At 40.5% G+C, this 18,830-nt stretch overlaps 1 protein-coding gene across 1 annotated transcript in view; it reads right to left on the bottom strand.

Annotated features, from left to right (window-relative positions):
• Nucleotides 1-18,526, bottom strand: part of FRZB (frizzled related protein) — a 36,735-nt gene extending 18,209 nt beyond the window's left edge. The window contains 2 exon segments of the mRNA NM_174059.2: nucleotides 10,230-10,277; nucleotides 17,792-18,526. Of these exon segments, the coding sequence (NP_776484.1) occupies nucleotides 10,230-10,277; nucleotides 17,792-18,269 (526 nt within the window). The 5' untranslated portion in view covers nucleotides 18,270-18,526.
• Between the last annotated feature and the right edge of the window lie 304 nt (nucleotides 18,527-18,830).

Raw genomic sequence — 18,830 nt, 5'->3', positions numbered from 1 at the left:
AGTGGGACATGACTGAGCGACTTCACTTTCACTTTTGACTTTCATGCATTGGAGAAGGAAATGGCAATTCACTCCAGTGTTCTTGCCTGGAGAATCCCAGGGATGGAGGAGCCTGGTAGACTGCAGTCCATGGGGTCACTGAGGGTCGGACACGACTGAAAGCCTTCACTTTCACTTTTCACTTTCACGCATTGGAAAAGCAAATGGCAACCCACTCCAGTGTTCTTGCCTGGAGAATCCCAGGGACGAGGGAGCCTGGTGGGCTGCCATCTATGGGGTCACACAGAGTCGGATACGACTGAAGCGACTTAGCAGCAGCAGCAGCAGCAGCACACAATGGCCCATAAACGTCAGATTTAATTTTGCCTAAGATTCACTGGGAATCCCAATCCTTCATTTGTAAAGACCATTTAATGAGTAAGAGAAGCAATATTTTCCCAAGGCTGCTTGCCACCTGCAAGAACTGTGGTACCTACCATAAGCAGGCAAAATAATAGGATTTTTTTTAAAGTGCCTGACTCTGCTATTTTACTTCAAGTTCACAAAGCTAATTTCTGTCCTGATGTAGGAAGTCCATTTGAACTATTATGTACATTTCCAAAATTTGAAGAATCAAAGTTAGCAAGCCAGAATGATCATATATGTGGCCATTATATTAATAATAAGCATTAGTGCAAGTTCAGTTCAGTTCAGTCACTCAGTCGTGTCCGACTCTTTGTGACCCCATGAATCGCAGTATGCCAGGCCTCCCTGTCCATCACCAACTCCCGGAATTCACCCAGACTCATGCCCATCGAGTCAGTGATGCAATCCAACCATCTCATCCTCTGTCATCCCCTTCTCCTCCTGCCACCAATCCCTCCCAGCATCAGAGTTTTTTCCAATGAGTCAATTCGTCGCATGAGGTGGCCAAAGTACTGGAGTTTCAGCTTTAGCATCATTCCTTCCAAAGAAATCCCAGGGTTGATCTCCTTCAGAATGGACTGGTTGGATCTCCTTGCAGTCCAAGGGACTCTCGAGAGTTTTCTCCAACACCACAGTTCAAAAGCATCAATTCTTCGGCAAGAGAGTATGGCAAATTGATTAAGGACTGCTGCTGCTGCTACGTTGCTTCAGTCGTGTCCGACTCTGTGCGACCCCATAGACTGCAGCCCACCAGGCTCCTCCGTCCATGGGATTTTCCAGGCAAGAGTACTGGAGTGGGGTGCCATTGCTTTCTCCGTGATTAAGGACACATGAGTTTAAATCCCAGCTCTGTCCCTCTTTGCTTATGTTGCCTTGGGCAAGTTACAATACCCATTCCCAAACCAACACTGGCTACCCCATCAGGTTATTATAAGAATTTAAACAGTAATTCACATAAAGAATTTGGCGCACAGCCTGGTATTTAATCACTCATTGGATGCTAGCTAGTAGTACTAGTTATATATAAACAAGCAAAAAGTTCAGAAAATACTTTATGCAAATTTAAGAGCAGTTTATGAAACAGAAGAGAAAATTTTCCAACAAAAAAAAATCTGTGAGTTTGAGGATAAAAATCTGCCAAATTTTTCCTGGAGATACAAAGTTAATTTAGATTATTATATTTAGTTTGGGGGGAACTGCATAAAAAATAGAATTTAGAAATCATATTGGTATTATGCTCACACAAAGGCAAACTATTCCACAATAAAATGATGCACATAACTAAATGGGTAAATCTCAAAAGCATTATACAAAAACAAGAGCAGCCAGTCACAAAGAGTATGTGCTGTATGATTCCACCTGCATGAAGCTGAAGAACAAACATTAATCCATGGTAATCAAAATCAGACCTGTGCTCAACTCATGGTGGGGTGGGTGACTGAGTTGGCACAAGGGAATTCTCAAGGGAGATGGAAATGTTCTTTATCTTGATCTCGGTGATAGAGACACAGGTATATATATTTGTGAAAGTTCAATATGCCATACACTTAAGAATTCTGCATTTTACTGTAAGTAAATTAACATGAATTCCTTTCATTTTTCCATAAATTAAAGTGTGTCATGACTTAGCAGCTGTTCATTACGTGTTTAATATTTATTTCCTAAACATACACATTAGGCAAAGAATATCATATTAGATTTTATTCTGGATTAGAGCTGTATATGGAAAATGCAATTAAGTCAATTGGTGAACTCAGGTAATATAATAAAGCTTTAAAAAGCAAAACTAACATTTGCTCAATTTAGCTGAAAAAACAAACCTCAAATATTGCAATAAAGGTCTCAATTCATAGTAATTTGCACTTTGTAAAAGGGAATTGCTTAAGATTGAGGGAACTAACGTTATATTAAAAAGAAAAGGAAATTTAGTTTTATTTCTTTAGTATTTCTATCTTTGGAAATTTTTAAATAAACTGCCTTTCAGAAGGTTTCTGGATCCAAGAGTCATTCGGGATACACAAAATGTAGAGAACCAATGCAACATGCCTGTTTTCTCTTGTGAGATCTGAAATGCTAGTTTTATGCTGTACAGGTACTCTAAAGTAGTCAATTAAGAAGGAATTCCCTAGTGGTCCAGTGGTTAGGACATCAAGTTTTCACTATTGAAGCCCAGGTTCAATCTCTGGTCAGGGAACTAAGATCCCTGCAAGTCATACGGCATGGCCCTAAACAACAAAGGTCAATTAAGAGAAAAGCAAAGTAGGTCTTACAGGACACCATGCATCTACCCGATGCCAGCCACACAGAAAAGAGGTGGGAGAAAAGTGCAATCAGCTGTTCACTCCTTCACTCCCTCCCTGTTCATGGCATTGAGTATGCCAGTACAAGGGTGGTCATCACATTTGTGATGAATGGTTGGGGCGGATGGACTAAAGAGTTTATTGGTAGATGGACGATGAAGTGTAAGTGTTGAGGATCTGGGAAAACAATGGTGCCACATATTAAAACAAAAGTTGCAAGGGGTAAAATTTTAATGAAAAGAAAATTATTGAATACATACCCTTTGAAGTACAAACAGATTGCCCAGGTAGAAATGTTTACTGGAGGTGAAACATGCAGCATCCAGCCTATGTCGCTGGATGACTTCCAAGAGGAAGAACTCATTGTAAGGAGGAGCAGAGGCCAAGCCTAGAACCTTGGGGAACGCCCACAGCTAGGGGACAGGAAGAGAAGAACTAGGACAATTCGGGTAATAGCCCAGGGAGAAGGATTCTTAGGAATGAGTATTCATCCAAAGTGTCCAATACTGAAAACAGTGAAAAAAGCATATATTTGTAAGTAAGTAAATAAGCGTTATTTGCTCAGTCATGCCCGACTCTTTGCGACCTGACTCTTTGCGACCCATGGGCTACAGCCTATCAGGCTCCTCTCTCCATGAGATTTTCCAGGCAAGGATACTGGAGTGGGTTGCCATTGCCTTCGCCAGGGGATCTTCCCAACCCAGGGATCGAACCCGGGTCTCCTGCACTGCAGGCAGATTCTTTACTGACTGAGCTACAGGTAAGCTACTATGTAATTACAAAATACTATTTTTATCTATCCTAATTTTATTTTCAAATAAAGGGTCGAAGTTACCACAAATTAATTCAGACTTTATAGTGAACAAACATTGCACCAAAGGAAAAAAAAATTGGAATCCTTCCCCAGGTTAGTAGGAAATAAATTGAAAAATACCCTGATGCTGGGAAAGACTGAGGGTAGGAGGAGAAGTGGGCAACAGAGGATGAGATGGTTAGATGGCATCACTGACTCAATAAACATGGGTTTGAGCAAACTCAGGGAGATAGTGAAGGACAGGGAAGTCTGGCATGCTGCAGTCCATGGGGTCACAAAGAGTCAGACACTTAGAAACTGAACAAAAACAAATTTGGAGAAGGAAAGAGAGAGAATGGGTCCATACTCCCCAAGCTAGGCATTGGTTAGCTCAGTAAGAGGAGGTTGGCTGTTGCAGGGCAGAGGGTGGGAGGTCAGAGTGGGGTGATGGCCAGGGCAGCCCTAGCAGGTCCAGGAAGTCAGGTATCGCTAGTCACTCAGCTCCTTAGAAGCACCTTTGAAAAACGACCAGAAAGGCGTTAGCTAAAACTGCAAAAGTATCCAACTCGTGTGTGTGTGTGTGTATGTGTGTGTGTGTGTGTGGTGTATGTGTGTATGTGTGTGTGTGTGTTAGTCGCTCGGTGGTGTCCAACTCTTCGCAACCCCATGCACTGTAGCCCGCCAGGCTCCTCTGTCCACGGAAGTCCCCAGGCAAGAATACTGGAGTGAGTTTTCATTCCCTTCTCCAGAGGATCTTCCCAACCCAGGGATCGAATCTAGGTCTCCTGCATTGCAGGCAGATTCTATACTGTCTGAGCCACTAGGAAAGCCCAGCAGATATTACTCATGTTTCCCTAATTTGAAAATATACCAGAAATAAATATCAGAACTCAGCAATCAAAATTATCTGATTTTATATTTAAACACAGACCCAGAATAACAGGTTAAGTAATTTGGTCATGCTCATACACTTAATTAGCGTCAAAATTTACTAATTATCATCACCTCATTGGGAAAATGTAGTTTTCAAATACAAAAGTCCATAAATTGGTCATCATCACCACGTGGAAAACTGGGGCAAGGGAGGGGGATTCTTTTTCAGAACTGTTTTAATAAACAATTTATCTTTTCACTGCACCATTTGAATACCTGCCTTAATTTTCTGGGTTGATTTGACCAGACCAAGTGACTCAGCAGAATAGAACTAAAATTGTTTTTCTCCATATTCCATGTTATGAAAACTAGAGAGAATGCACCCCTTATTATGATAGTGGATTTACAAGAGCAAAATACACTCATAAACTGGAAGCTGCTCAGACAGTCATTATCTCCAAAAAAAAGAAGACTGCTAGGCTTTGAGGCAAAGGATAAATTAACTGGAGTGAAAGAATTTCTTTTCCAAATTCCAGACGTAAACAGCTTGACACTTTTGAAAGAGGGGTTATGAGGGTTACAGTGTTTGTGTGTCTTCCTCATGTCTTTTATCATAATCAACTTCAGCTGTTATATGACTCCAAAGTATGACATTTTGAGTGTGAACAGATTTTATTTTCTTCCTGGAACATGTGACTCTGTCAGTGTGTTTCTCCACAAGCAAGTGAGCTTGGTTTTGCCTGTCTCCTTGTTTTTATCACTCCTATTAACCAGGGAACAGGAAAACATTCCTCTTTTATAAAGAGGAACATAAACACTGAACACAGGAACAACATATTCACTCTCGCTTTTACACATCGAACTATATTTGTATTTAATTCATTTAATTCATTAATTTGTCATTAATGTCTTTTCTCTTTCACACAGTGAAGTGCTATACTATTCTAACCATAAGTTCTAGACAAATTGATAGAGCATGCACGTACTTGGCCTGAAATTTTGACTCACTGAGTGCTCTATGTACAACACAAATGAGCTTTTCAGTTTGTTTCGAGCAACCGTAACAGGAGTAATCCTCAAAATAGCACCACTGTGGGACACCAGGGATTTCCAGCTGATTTTACGACACTATAAACACTCTCAGTTGCATTCAAAAGCAACATAATTCTAAATAAAGCATTTTAATTCACTTTTGTTTTTAAAAGCTGTTTGAGGTACCTTTGATGCACACTGCCTTATGTCAAATACTTGTCACTCTGATAAGATACAGTGGAAATCAACAGTGAAACTGCTCCAGTCTAATGAAAATTGATGCTTCAAACTTATTTACAACTTAATAAAGATTCCACTTCCATATATGACAACTTACAGACCAAATCAGTACAAATTACTATTTCAAGAAAGTAAAAAAGAACTAGTTGTGGTTACAATGCTTTTGCAGAAACAAACGCAACATTAGTCATACTTGCTTTAAAAAAAAAAAAAAGGAGAAGGAAAAAACCTAGAAATGATGCAAATTTCCAGGACCCTTAGAATGAATAAATGAAGAGTGGCATATTCGTATGATAGAATACTATACAGTAATTAAAAACTTCTGCTATAGACAGCATAATGAGTATTATGAGGAAGGCACACACACAGACACACTTCTATATGTATATAATGATGCCTCTCATCAAAGTTGAAATCAGACAAAATTATTCTTGCTGCTAGAACTTCTGCCAGAGGTTACCTCTGGGAAGAAAGGTGGGATCAGTGACTTGGAGATAGCACAAGGAAGTGTTTCTGGTGATGGTACCCATCTTGATCTGTGCAGTGGCCACATAAGAGTGTTTACTTTGTGAAAATGCACTGGGATGCATGCTTAGGATTTGTTCCTCTTCTGCACATATGCTATACTCCATTTAAGGGTTTATTTTATGGAAAGATGGAGTAAGTAGACTCCATCCCATCTCTCCCACTGAACGCAGTTATATAACAGAATTTGAGAAGTAGCTCCTCAAGGACTCTGAAAAGTAAACAGGAGTAGAAAGTTTGAGAAAGAAGCCCAGCACCATCAAACCGATGGTGCATTTGCCATTCTTTCCACTTCTAGTACCTTCCCACCTGGTTTCAACACGGCCTGGAAGTAGATATCATGCAGACAGTCCTCTAGAAAAAGCCCTCCGGTTCTAACTCAGGAAGTGGGAAGGGGTCTCCTAACACTCCAGTGCTTCCATCCCATCTGTGAAGCAATCCTGGGTCAGTGGTGGCAGCAGCAGCTGCTGCAAGGGAGGTCCTCAGACGCCTAGAACGCTGCCGGAGGAGAGCCCTCCTTTCCGACTGGGGCGAGCCCCAGCGCTCTGTCCTCACTGGGCCCCCGATACGCAAGAAGTCACAGGAAGTACATCACAGAGTGGGATACACAAAGCCCCAGCCTTCTGGCCAAAGATCCAAAAGGGGGAGCCCCCCAAAATTGAAGAGTACTGAGACAATTATGGAGAGGGAGGAGCTTGGGAAATGATCCCATGGAAATATTTATGAACTGCTGGGCTCACTCCTGGGTATGCTGACTCTGACACTAAAAAGTATACAATGGACTTTGAAAACTGATCTATGGTACAAATCACTGCCCTGATCTCACACTGGCCACTGAATAGTCTGCACACATGGGATAGGCCTGAAAGGCACCACAAATGCCTTTGGAAACCAGTCTTCAGAAGACTAGTCAGAATTTGCAGCCTAAATCAAGTTAGGTTGACTGCTGCCAGAACAAAAAAAATAGCATCATTCTCCATATGATCTTAAAGACCCAAAGTCTTAGGACATAATATTCAAAATGTCCAGGATATAAGAAAAAACTATTCTGCATATGAAGAACCAGGAAAATCTCAGTTTGTATGGGGAAAAAAAATCACATGACACAAATGTTGAAATTATCCAACAATGACTTTAGGCAGTTTTCTAAAAATTCTCCAAAAAGTAAATGGTGAATACCCTTGCAATGAAGCAGATGATAGAAAGACTCAAAGAAACTCAAGATATCATAAAGAATCAAGAGAAAAATCTTAATTTAAAAAATTATAATAACTGACAATTTAAAATACACTGGATGAGTTCAGCAACAAAATGGAGATAACAAGGAAGAAGTCAATAAACCTGAAGGAATACAAACAGAAATTATCCAACCTAAAGAATAGAGGAAGACTGGAGGAAAATGAACAGAACCTCTGGGACCTATGGGAAATACCAAAAGATCTAAAATTCATATAACCATATACTCACAAGTAAAGAGAATGTGTTATAAAAGTAAATATTTGAAAAAAATAACTGCTGGAAGTTTCCCAAATTTGAGAAAAGGTATAAACTTACAGATACAAGAAGTTAGGTTAACCCTGAATAGTATAAACCCAAAGAAATCAACGTCTAAATATACTGTAATCAAACTGCTGAAAACTAAAGACAAAGAAAAAATTATTGAAAGCAGCCAGAAATCTGATGCATTACTTACAGGAGAACAATGATTTCAATGACAACCAATTTCCCATGAGAAACAGTGAGGACAGAAATAATTGAAATAGTATAAATGAATTCTATATCCAGTGAAAATATCCTTCAGGAATGCATATGAGATAAAGACATTTTTATATGAAAGAAAACTGATAGAACTGGCTGCCAGCAGAACTGCTCTAAGTATAAAGGAAGTTCTTCAGACATAAGGAAAATGATACCAGAACGAAGCCTAGGACATCAGGAAAGAAGGTGGAACAATAGAAATTATAAACATCTGTATAAATACAGTAGGCCATTTTTCTCCTCTTGAGCTATTTAGACATATTTATGTTTGAAACAGACATTAATGGTTGTAAGAGAAAGCATAACATTGTCCTATGGAAAGATATATATCACACAGACACATACGTGGATGTGTTTGTGTGTGTGTATACACTCACACTCACAAGGGTGAGAGAGAAAGATGGAGAGATGCATTCCAATAACCCAAGAGAAAGCTAGGAAATAGGAAACAGGAATGAAAAAGAGAGGGAGCGAACATAAAACAAATAAAATAAAGGCACTAAACGCAAACATATTAGTAATTACAGCAGATGTAAATAATCTAAACATACTAATCAAAAGGCAAAGATTGACAGAATGGATAGAAAACCAACACCAACCTAAAAACCAATTATATTACGTCTAGAGGAAATTTATTTAAAACAGAATGATACAGATATGTTAGAAGAAAAAGAATAGAAAAAAATATACCTTGCAAACATTGACCAAAAGAAAAGTGGAGTGGCTATATTAACACAAAACAAAATAGACTTAGAAAAGAGAAAAATTACCAAAGATAAAGAGGAACAGTACATCATTGGGTCAATTCACCAATAAGACATACAAATATTAAATATATACACACAAAATAGTATCACATTTGACTTCATGGAACAAAACTGACAGACTGAAAAGAGAAATAGAAAAATTTACAATATTTGGAAACGTAAACACTTCTCTCACAGTGATCAATAGACGTAGTAGACAAAAAACTAACAAGAATCAAATAATCTACTTGACATTTAAAGAACATTCCATCCAACAATTGCAGAATACATACTTCCCAAGTACTCATGAAGCATTCATCAAGATAGAGCATATCCTGGGTCATATGATAAACCCTAACAAATTAAACAACTAAAATCATACAAATAATATTCTTTGACTATAATGGAATTTAGAATACAAATTAATAACATAAGAACAGAAAAAACTCCAAACAGCACCAGATTTAACAATGCAATCCTAAATAATGCATGAGTCACAGAGGTAGTCTAAATGGAAATTATAAAACATTTTGAACTGAAGAAAAACCAAAATAAAACCTTTCAAAATTTGTGAAATGCAGCTAGAGCCATTCTTAGATGCAGAGCAACTGGAACGCTTAAGTGTTGCTAGTGCAACAGTGAACAGTCATTTTGGAAACAGCTTGGCAGTTCTTTTATAAAGTTCAACATACCCTTACCATTTAACCCAATAATCCTATTCATAGATATTTACCCTAAAGAAATGAAAACTTACATTTACACAAAAACCTATACACAAATGTTTATAATAGCTCTATCTATGATTGCCAAAAGCTAGAAACAACCCAAATATCCTTTAAGACATAAATGGACAAGCAAATGGTAATATATCCAAGGAATAAAACGTTTAGCAGCAAAATGGAATGGACTACTGATACATGCAAAAACTTAGATAAATCTCAAAGATATTTTGCTGTGTGAAAGAGGCCAATGTCCAAAAGTTACATACTCTATCATTCCATGCACACTACAATCTCAAAAAAACAAAAGCATAGCAATGAAAAACAGATTAGTGATTGCCAGAGGTTAAGGGTGGGAGAAGCTTGTAATCATAAAGGAATAGGATGAGCTCAATTGAGTTTTTTGTTTGTTTTGAAGTTATGGAACTGTTCTGTATCCTGATTAGTGGTTACACAAATTTAAATATGTGTTAAAATTCAAAGAACTGTATACCGAAATAAAAGATCAAATTTTATCATTAATTTAAAAAATAAAATTAACACAAACAAAGGAACATTTTAATAAGTTTACATTTAATATGTGGGGCACTATACAGTTCATGGAATTCTCCAGGCCAGAATACTGGAGTGAGTATCCTTTCCCTTCTCCAGCAGATCTTCCCAATCCAGGAATAGAACCAGGGTCTCTTGCATTGCAGATGGATTCTTTACCAACTGAGCTAATAGGGAAGCCCATGCAGGGCACAAACGTCCCCAAATGAGGTTTAAATATCTAGGTAACATCAAGACTAGTCTGCTGACCACAAGCGAAAACCAGATATCTTTCTGGTATACTCACCACTGCTTGCTCCTCTACAGTTTCCATTACTGGAATCCATAGGAAAATCTGAAAGGAGATGATAGAGTACAGTAAGAGTCATACCATTCATTATTATTTCAAGAATTCTCATACTAAAATCTAATTCAGTCACAAGCTGATTTGGATAACAACCCAGGTGTCTCAAAGAAATGGATTCCTATTCGCGTCGTGAGGTTGACACTATCTTTTGTAGGTCAAATAAGGACAAGATGCATTCTTTCATGTGATTGAAAGCTGATATACTCTTGAATCCTTGTCAACTGTGGATACATTTCTGGATTTAATAAACAAAGTTTTTGAGTTTCATGAAAATTTCCAACAATTAAGCATATACTAGGTACTCACCCAACACCTTTCGTGATGGCTACAATAACTAAATACACCTTTTCAATAATAGATGTATCACACTTTACTGGCATACATTTTAATTCTTAGTGCTTAAGGAAAATGTGCAGAAAGTGTTCCTGTGCTCCTGGTTAAGCGCACACTAAACGGGTGTTTAGCAGAAAGGAAGTCTACCATCAAGGGACTACTCAAGCCAGTGCAATTAATAGACATAATAATAATTGGAAATTTGCCATTGACTCTTTTTAAGATCCCCAAATCCCAGAAAATGGTAACATGATTAATGGTAATGAAAATGGTGATTATGTTAAGTTCTTCTTTGTTCTAGTTAAGAAAGCAGCCTCTAATGAATAATACTGACTGCCCCAACAAAGCATTATGCTGTACATAATTATATGTTCTTACTCACATATAAGTGAGTACAATTCAGTACACTTACACCAGCATTTTCCATTTGCATTAATACCTTGTGTTAAATGAGTTTAATGCCTCTGTTTATCCTAGTAGAAAATAATGTTCTTCCTCTGTCCTTTTTCTTCATAGGTCATATCATGAATAAATGAAACCAGAAGGTATAACACCAGTTTAAAACAATAACACTCAAAACTACAATTAATGGATTACTTTCCCAGGCTTAGTAATCATCAGCTGGTATTTTAAAATCTATATCCTAGGGAGTTCCCTGGTGACCTAGTGGTTAGGATTCTGGGCTTTCATTCCTGTGGTCAGGGTTCAACCCCTGGTGGGAGAACTGATATCCTGCAAGCTGTGCAGTGTGGCCAAAAACGAAAAAGAAAAACATAAGAAAAGGACATCCCTGGTGGTCCAGTGGTTGAGAGTCCGCCTGCCAATGCAGAGGACAAGGGTTCAATCTCTGGTCCAGAAAGATTCCACACGCTGTGGGGCAACTAAGCCTGTGCACCACAGCTACTGGAGCGGACATGCTCAAGAGTCCACGCGCTGCACCTACTGAGCTGGGGCGTCCAGAGCCCACGCTCCAAAATAAGAGAGACCACCGCAGTGAGAGGCCCACGCACGGCAACTAGAGCGCAGCCTCCCTGGACACAACTAAAGAAAGCCCACATGCAGCAGCAGAGGCCTAGTTCAGCCAAAAATTAACAATAAATAAAAAATAAGGAAAAAGCTATATCCTAGGAAAATGTGCACATGATTTATACAAAGATGATCTCTCTGTGAATTAAAAAAGTATACTGACCCACATGTAAAGTAATTGTTTAATGTCAACAAGTTCAAATAAAACTGAAAAAATTCTTCTCTCGGAAAATGAAAACCCCTTTAAAGCAGCTGATCCTAGGAGTTTGGTTTTCTTCTTTCATTCTTATTCATAGGAAAATGTTTCTACATTTTTTTTAAAGTGCTTAGACATCAGCTATTAGAATTAGAAGAGAGAAAGCCAAAGTTTTCTGATTCTAACTAATCCAAAAAAAGCCTGTTTTCAGAAAGTTAAACTTAGGAATTCTAACAAATTATCCTAAATTAAAATAGTAGGTATTACTAGCAGGTTTTAATGCCCCACGGATTTCAAGTAGGTGTCATAGAGGTTTCCAGAAGAAGAGTTCTAAGAAGGAGCTGGGGGAAAAAGAGAGGGTTTTCCAAATAGAAAATAGCACGTGCCGGAGTCTGGGGCGAGAAACCAAAGCACTCGTGGAGTGGAGGGACCTACAAGTCTTCCAATGGGGCTAATAGAGCAAAGTAGACTGAAAGGAAACTAGAGGGGTAAGAAGGCATGAAATCAGGAAAGCTAGTGGCAGATACCAGAAAATTTTAAACAATAGATTTGTATTTCATAATGATCACCCTATTGGAACATGGAGGGGCCATACTGGAGGTCAGCAAGCCCATTATCATTCTAGCTCCACAATCCATGGAAGAAATGGTGAGGTCCAAACAAAGAAAGTAGCATTAGAGAAGAAGGGGAGGGAATTGTATTCAGAGTTGACCTAAAGCACCTGATACCGACTGAATGTGGGGCATAAAGAAAAGGTGGAAGCAAGGCTGCCTTCAGACCTGGAATATGGGTGGGTGTGCCCCTTAACAATATAGAAAATACTAGAAGAGAACAGCCCTATGAAGGTAAGGAAATGAGGAGTTCACTCTGGGGACTGCAGAGACGGAGGAGCTCAGGGATAGACAGGAGCGTACAGAATGTGTGTTCTCTCCTGTCTCAGAAGTGCAGAGAAGTACTAATCTCTTATCCCTTGGAATTCATTGTCCAGAGTTGCCTTCCATTCTCTAAAGCCACATATAAATCAAAATACAATGAAAACAAAAGGGTTACTATAACTGAAATCTGATGGTCAAAGTGAAAGTCGCTCAGTTGTGTCCACCTCTTTGCAACCCCATGGACTATACAGTCCATGGAATTCTCCAAGCCAAGATACTGGAGTGGGTAGCCTTTCCCTTTTCTAGGGGATCTTCCAAACCCAGGGATTGAACCCAGGTCTCCTGCATTGCAGGTGGATTCTTTACCAGCTGAGCTACATGGGAAGCCCAAGAATACTGGAGTGGGTAGCCTATCCCTTCTCCAGCGGATCTTCCCAACCCATGAATTGAACCAGGGTCTCCTGCTTCACAGTAGGATTCTTTACCAACTAAGCTATCAGGGAAGCACTTCTGATGGTCAAAAGACACCGATTCTCTGTACAGTTAACATCACCTGTTTCTTCATAAGAGAGGAAGTATAACTTAGAACAGGTCCTGGTTTGAATCTTCTATTAATAGTTTTATGGACTTGAATCACTTAGCTTCTCTATATCCCTCAGCTTCCCTTTCTGCAGATAGGAGTAATAGTACCTACCATGTAGTTATTACGAGAATTAAAGAAATTAATATGCATCACATACTAAGCAGCACATGCCACATACTAAGTATTGTTAGTTCTTATTCTCTGGCCAGTAATGATTCCTGGTCTGAGAATGATGTCTTCCCAATCACACTGCTGTTGTCTTACCCTTTATCATTCACTTCATATAGCTATTTCTTTTGCTCTTCACAGTCTCTATGTTAATGCCACACGACTTGCTCAAGGTATAACTTTTTTTTTTTTTTTTTTTTTTGCTGCACCATGCAACATATGGGATCTTTGTTCCCTGACCAGGGATCGAACCCACGCCCTCTGCAGTGGAAGCACATAGTCTTAACCACAGGACCACCAGGGGAAGTCCCTCAAAGTATACCATTAATGGCAAATCTGGGATTCCAACTAAGGGCCAAAACTCTAAAACTGGTTTTCTTTAAACTGAAGACATACGGCCAATTTTTAATCATTCAAAACTCTCTATCTATATGGTGGTAATTGGTCTCCTCTTTCCATACACCTAGTAGGAGAAAGGACAAATATAACTTAGTCAATTTTGCTATGTGTAGCAAGCAACTATTTAGAATTTTGTGGAAACAAGATAGAAAAGAATTATTAATATACAATTTGGAGACTACCTAAGATCCCATTACCACTGATAACTGTGTTAGCTATAAACATAATTTAATATCATTGTATTCTAAGGTACTCCTTCCTAGCCCCATCCAGAGTGCCTTTCAAAACTTCACACAATGAAGTCTTACCCTAAAATTTCCATTTCCCCTTTTCCATTCCATTTTCCTCCTCATATCACACTAAATAATTCTCCCTTCTTGCTATTTGGCCCCTCAAATATTTGTAGACCAGGGCTAAAGAAAAGGCTGCCTGTTCCCCAGAAAGTGGAGAAATGATTAAACAGCAGTGCATGCATGTGAAAGCTGGCGCAGCTCTGCCAGGCGAGAGAGGGCTGGGAGAAATGTGCTGCTCAAGAGCTGGGGGACAAAAAGCAGCAGTGACTGAGGAGCGATTATAAAGCCCTTGGCATGGCAACCCAGGGGGCAGTATAATTGCGGTGAAATATCATACCATACATTTTCTTAAACACTCAATGTCTTCATTTCTGAGATAAACTGTTTGTAATTAACAGACATCCGTCAAGCTCATTCTTTATTCCTATTGCTCCCAAAGGGATTTGTTCTTGAGCCCAAGGTCCAGGTCAATTCGTGTAAAATGAAATACTAAGTTTATATTCAGAAGAAATAAGACTGGCCTACCCAGGGTGTTCTCAGTATGAAGCTTGTTTCCCAGAGTTGAACTGACAAAAGCTCTAAGCTCTATCTGCATTTACCAACAGACTAGGTTTGTCCAAATAAACAAAAAAATAAATTTTAATACCAATGATAATAATGGTAAAATAGCAATAGCAACAGCAGCAATTTGTTGAGGACTAACTATGCATGAGATACTACAGATGCTGTTTAACTCCATCTTCACCATCTCCATGGGATGTAGGCAGTATGTCCCCATGTCACAGATTAGAAAACTCTGCATTGGAGAGGCTATACAACTGCCCTATAGTAATAGCTGATATGAGGCAGAGTCAAGATTCAACATCTGGTCTTTCCCACTCCACGCCCATACCCTTTATTCATCATACAATATTAAATATTTGACTATTAACTGGGTGAATGACTAAACTGAACTGAAATCACAGATAAAGCAGGTGTACATGCAGTCACAGGTCTACAATAAATACAAAATGTAGAAAAAATAAATTTAATGTGAATTTATTAGTAATCATCAAGAGGATAGGATATTTTCTGTATAAAAACCTGCTTGCCCTTAGTACTTCAAAACAAAAAGTAGACTGAAGCCATATCCCATTCAATAAAATTCTGCTTTGTAAAATGTCCTTAAACTTGTTGGTGGAGTCATAATACCCTACAAGGGAACAGATTTGTGTAAATGGTAGGATTTGAAAATCCTCTTGACATTGAAGGTATGTAAAAGGTGGTTCTATTTTATTCAGGGAGACCTCATTTTTATATTCTGCTAGATTCTAGGCATAAGACATAGGAACTCTGTTTATACTTAGAGGAAGGAAAAAAAAAATCCTGCTTCATGAACTATCATATCCCACTGAAGCAAGGCGCATATTGCATCGTAAATTAAACTGGCCACATGTGGTAGTTCTTAAGTAATTCCAGGTGCCTGATAGTTTGACCCAGCATAGGGAATGTAATTTTCAGCAAGCTGCAGCCTTGGAAGCCAGGGGACCCTTCAGGCTAGAATCCACCACTCCGTTCCCTGCCCCCTCCCCTTCAGCTCCCTCCTGCCACCACAGTCTCTGATTCACATTGGGGGATAGGGGAAGGAGAAGGGAGAACATCACCAACAAACGGTTCCAACTGCCACCTACCCCTACTTCTTTTTCTAGCAAGGGCAACTGTCAGCAAAGCACATTACAGCCTTTTAAAGCAGCTTAGTAATCAGGTCCCATGGACTGACAAATTGTTTCCAGGCATGTCTTATTTGAGTGCTTCAATGAGGCAATTGTTCTACATTTGGTCCACGATGATAGGTAATTCAGGGACACTTGAGGAAACTGCTCCCTATCCATACTGACCATGGCTTTTGAGAGCCCCTAACTTTGCCAAACCTCTCTCAGTTGAGTTCCATCTCTAGGAGAGGTTTCAGAGCAGGAGGAGGAATGCATTTCAGTGTGAACCGTGGCCACCGCATTCCTAGCCCTTGGCCTGAGAGGAGTGTTTGCATTTAACTGATCTAAGTGCCTGACAGACCAGGGCAGCTCTTTCCCAGCATCTGTACAGCCTATAACATTAATGAGTATAAAAGCTCAAGTGCTCTTTTAGCCCAAAGATAAATAAGAAACACATTTCTTTGTGATTTGTTTAATCAGTTGTTGATTATTAAAATCAAGACAACAATAGGTATAGTCAAAGGTGATAAATTGAGGTGACCATCAAAAAAATCTGGAAATCTTTCTTTTCAGTTTGGTTTTGCAGCTATTTGTACTAGTACTTTTCCCCTCCCTAGTCCTCTATGTTAAGTGGGTCACTGTGCACAGAAAGCATTTCTTCCAAATCAATTCCTTGACCAAGAACTGTTCACCTAGGAATGGACTAAGGACATGAGCTTAGGCTGAACAAGTTGAGAGGCAAAAGAAGAAAAAGTTGATGCCCAAGAAATGAACAGAGAAGGAGGTACCTAAGGGCAGAGTTGATCTGGGGAGGGTGTGAAAGAGGACCAGTCATAAAAGATGGGGTTTATTTAAAGTATGTGAAGGGTGAAGTTTTCGAGTTTCGGGTAATTGGTAGGAATGACATTGAGTTAGAATTAAATGGACCATAATGAACTAGGTTTAGTTGGACTCTTAAGAGTTATGACTGTCCTAATTAGATCAAACACTAGTGAGAAAACAACTCGTGATTGATTCCATTTAACACAGAACTGTAATAAGGTTTTACAGTAGGGGAAGATTGAAAGGAATCTGTGGTTGATGCACACACAGAAAGGTACTGAAGACAAATTATTTGCAGAGCATAAGAGTGGGATAAGGGGTGAGATTAAAAATAACATTACATGAGTGTATGATGATAACATGCCTTAAATATAACTCCTTTCATCCATATGTCATTTACAAAATGACTTGAAGGCATGTGGGAATGTGAAAAGAGCCCAGCAATTTCACTTCACCAGCTTTGTGGCTGGAGCAAGTCTCAGAAGCTAATTAGCAGTGCATAGCAATGTTTCACAGCTATTTCAGTCTGGAATGGAAGAACAATTTATCTCATTGAAAGGAGGGGAAAATTTAAGGTGAAGGTAATTGCTCAAATTGGATGTTGAGCAAACACATACCACTAACATCTGTGGGTTGGGGTAAGGTTACTGAAATTATCTTGGCATTTTTAATGATAAGAAGAAAACGGTGCTTCAGTTTTCTGTTTTCACCATACAGTCTTTACAAGTAGCTAAACACGAGGGATAGAGAAAACTGATGGCTGAGAACGCACAAACGTTCAGTGATTATAAACAAATAGCACCCTATATGTGGTTACTAGGACATGTAAAGAGCGGAAGTGAAGGGGCAGTGTTGAGCAGAAGTGTGATGGGAGTGGAATGAACTTGAGTGTTTTAGAAAGACAGATCGCCTGTACGAATAGACTTCATCGGTTTAGAAGGGAGGTGAGAAGAGAGAAAAAAAGGCACCGTGTTCGATAGAGGCGTAATTAAGACAGAGATTAAGCGAAGTGATCCGAATCCACAGAACCAGAGTAAATGGGAGTAACAAGGACTCCAAGAAGTGAGCGGTTGGAAGGCAGGGGAGTCGGGGCAGGCTGGGCAGTGTCGGACTCACCGGCTCCGTCGGCAGTGACGATGGCCTCCGGAGAGATGCACACGCCGCGGTCATAAACTGGCAGCTCCTCGCAGGCCAGGCTTTCCGGCCACGAGTGGCGGTACTTGATGAGGATGGGCTCACAGCCCTGCCGGGCCCGCTCGCACACAGACTTGCAGGGCTTGATGGGCTCGTGCTGGAAGTCAATGGTGCAGATGGGCGCGTACATAGCACAGAGGAAGAAGAGCAGATCCGGGCTGCAGTGGGTGCCCAGCAGACCTTCGAACTGCTCGATGGCCAGGATGGCGTTGGCCTGGGTGCTGTGGTGCAGGTGGTTGGGCATCTTAGTCATGTTCCAGGGCAGGGACTTGCACAGGGGAATGCGAACGGGCTCACAGGCGGCCGCCCGCGCTCCGGGCACGCGGAGCAGGCAGAGCGCAGCCAGGGCGAGTAGCCCGGCCGGCAGCAGCAGCATCCCGCCTCGGCTCCCGCAGACCATGATCTCGGCAGGATGGGGCAGGGTGCAGCAGTGCGGAGAACGCCGAGAGGCCCGCTCCGCCGTTTCCTCCTCCCCGCCCTGGAAGTGGACACAATGATATGGGAGCTTCTCCTCCCCCGGCAATCTCACAGCTTCCTTGGATCAAATTCCCTCAATGGGGTCCCAAAAGCTGCGCCGAGCGCCAGCCGCCGCCGCCCCTGCCTCTCCGGCTGCTCTTTGCCGACGTCTAAGACTTCTGGGGCCGCGGCATCTATTTCATTCCTCGCTCCCTCTGGCAGAAGCGTCCGACTTCGCAGATGAGACGAAAACAAGAGGAACCGAGGGAGAAAAAAAAAAAGTAGAATTCAGCTGAGGTAGTTGGAGCTCTGGGGTGTCACGTCCCCTGGATTACAAAAAGGTGCTAAAAGAAGCATGAAGGTCTCCCAAGTGAGGAGGAGGACGGGGCGGGGGGGGGGGGGGGGTGCAGGAGGGGGTAACGAGAGGGCAAAGACTCCTAAGGGAGGACTAGGGTGCAGTAAGAGTTTGCAAGTCTGGTAGGCTGAGCAAAAAGACCCAGCTGCG

This window comes from Bos taurus, chromosome 2 (assembly GCF_002263795.3).
Source record: "Bos taurus isolate L1 Dominette 01449 registration number 42190680 breed Hereford chromosome 2, ARS-UCD2.0, whole genome shotgun sequence".
NCBI lineage: Eukaryota > Metazoa > Chordata > Mammalia > Artiodactyla > Bovidae > Bos > Bos taurus.
The sequence above is the reverse complement of the archived record's forward strand: the minus strand, read 5'-3'. Positions and strand labels throughout refer to the sequence as shown.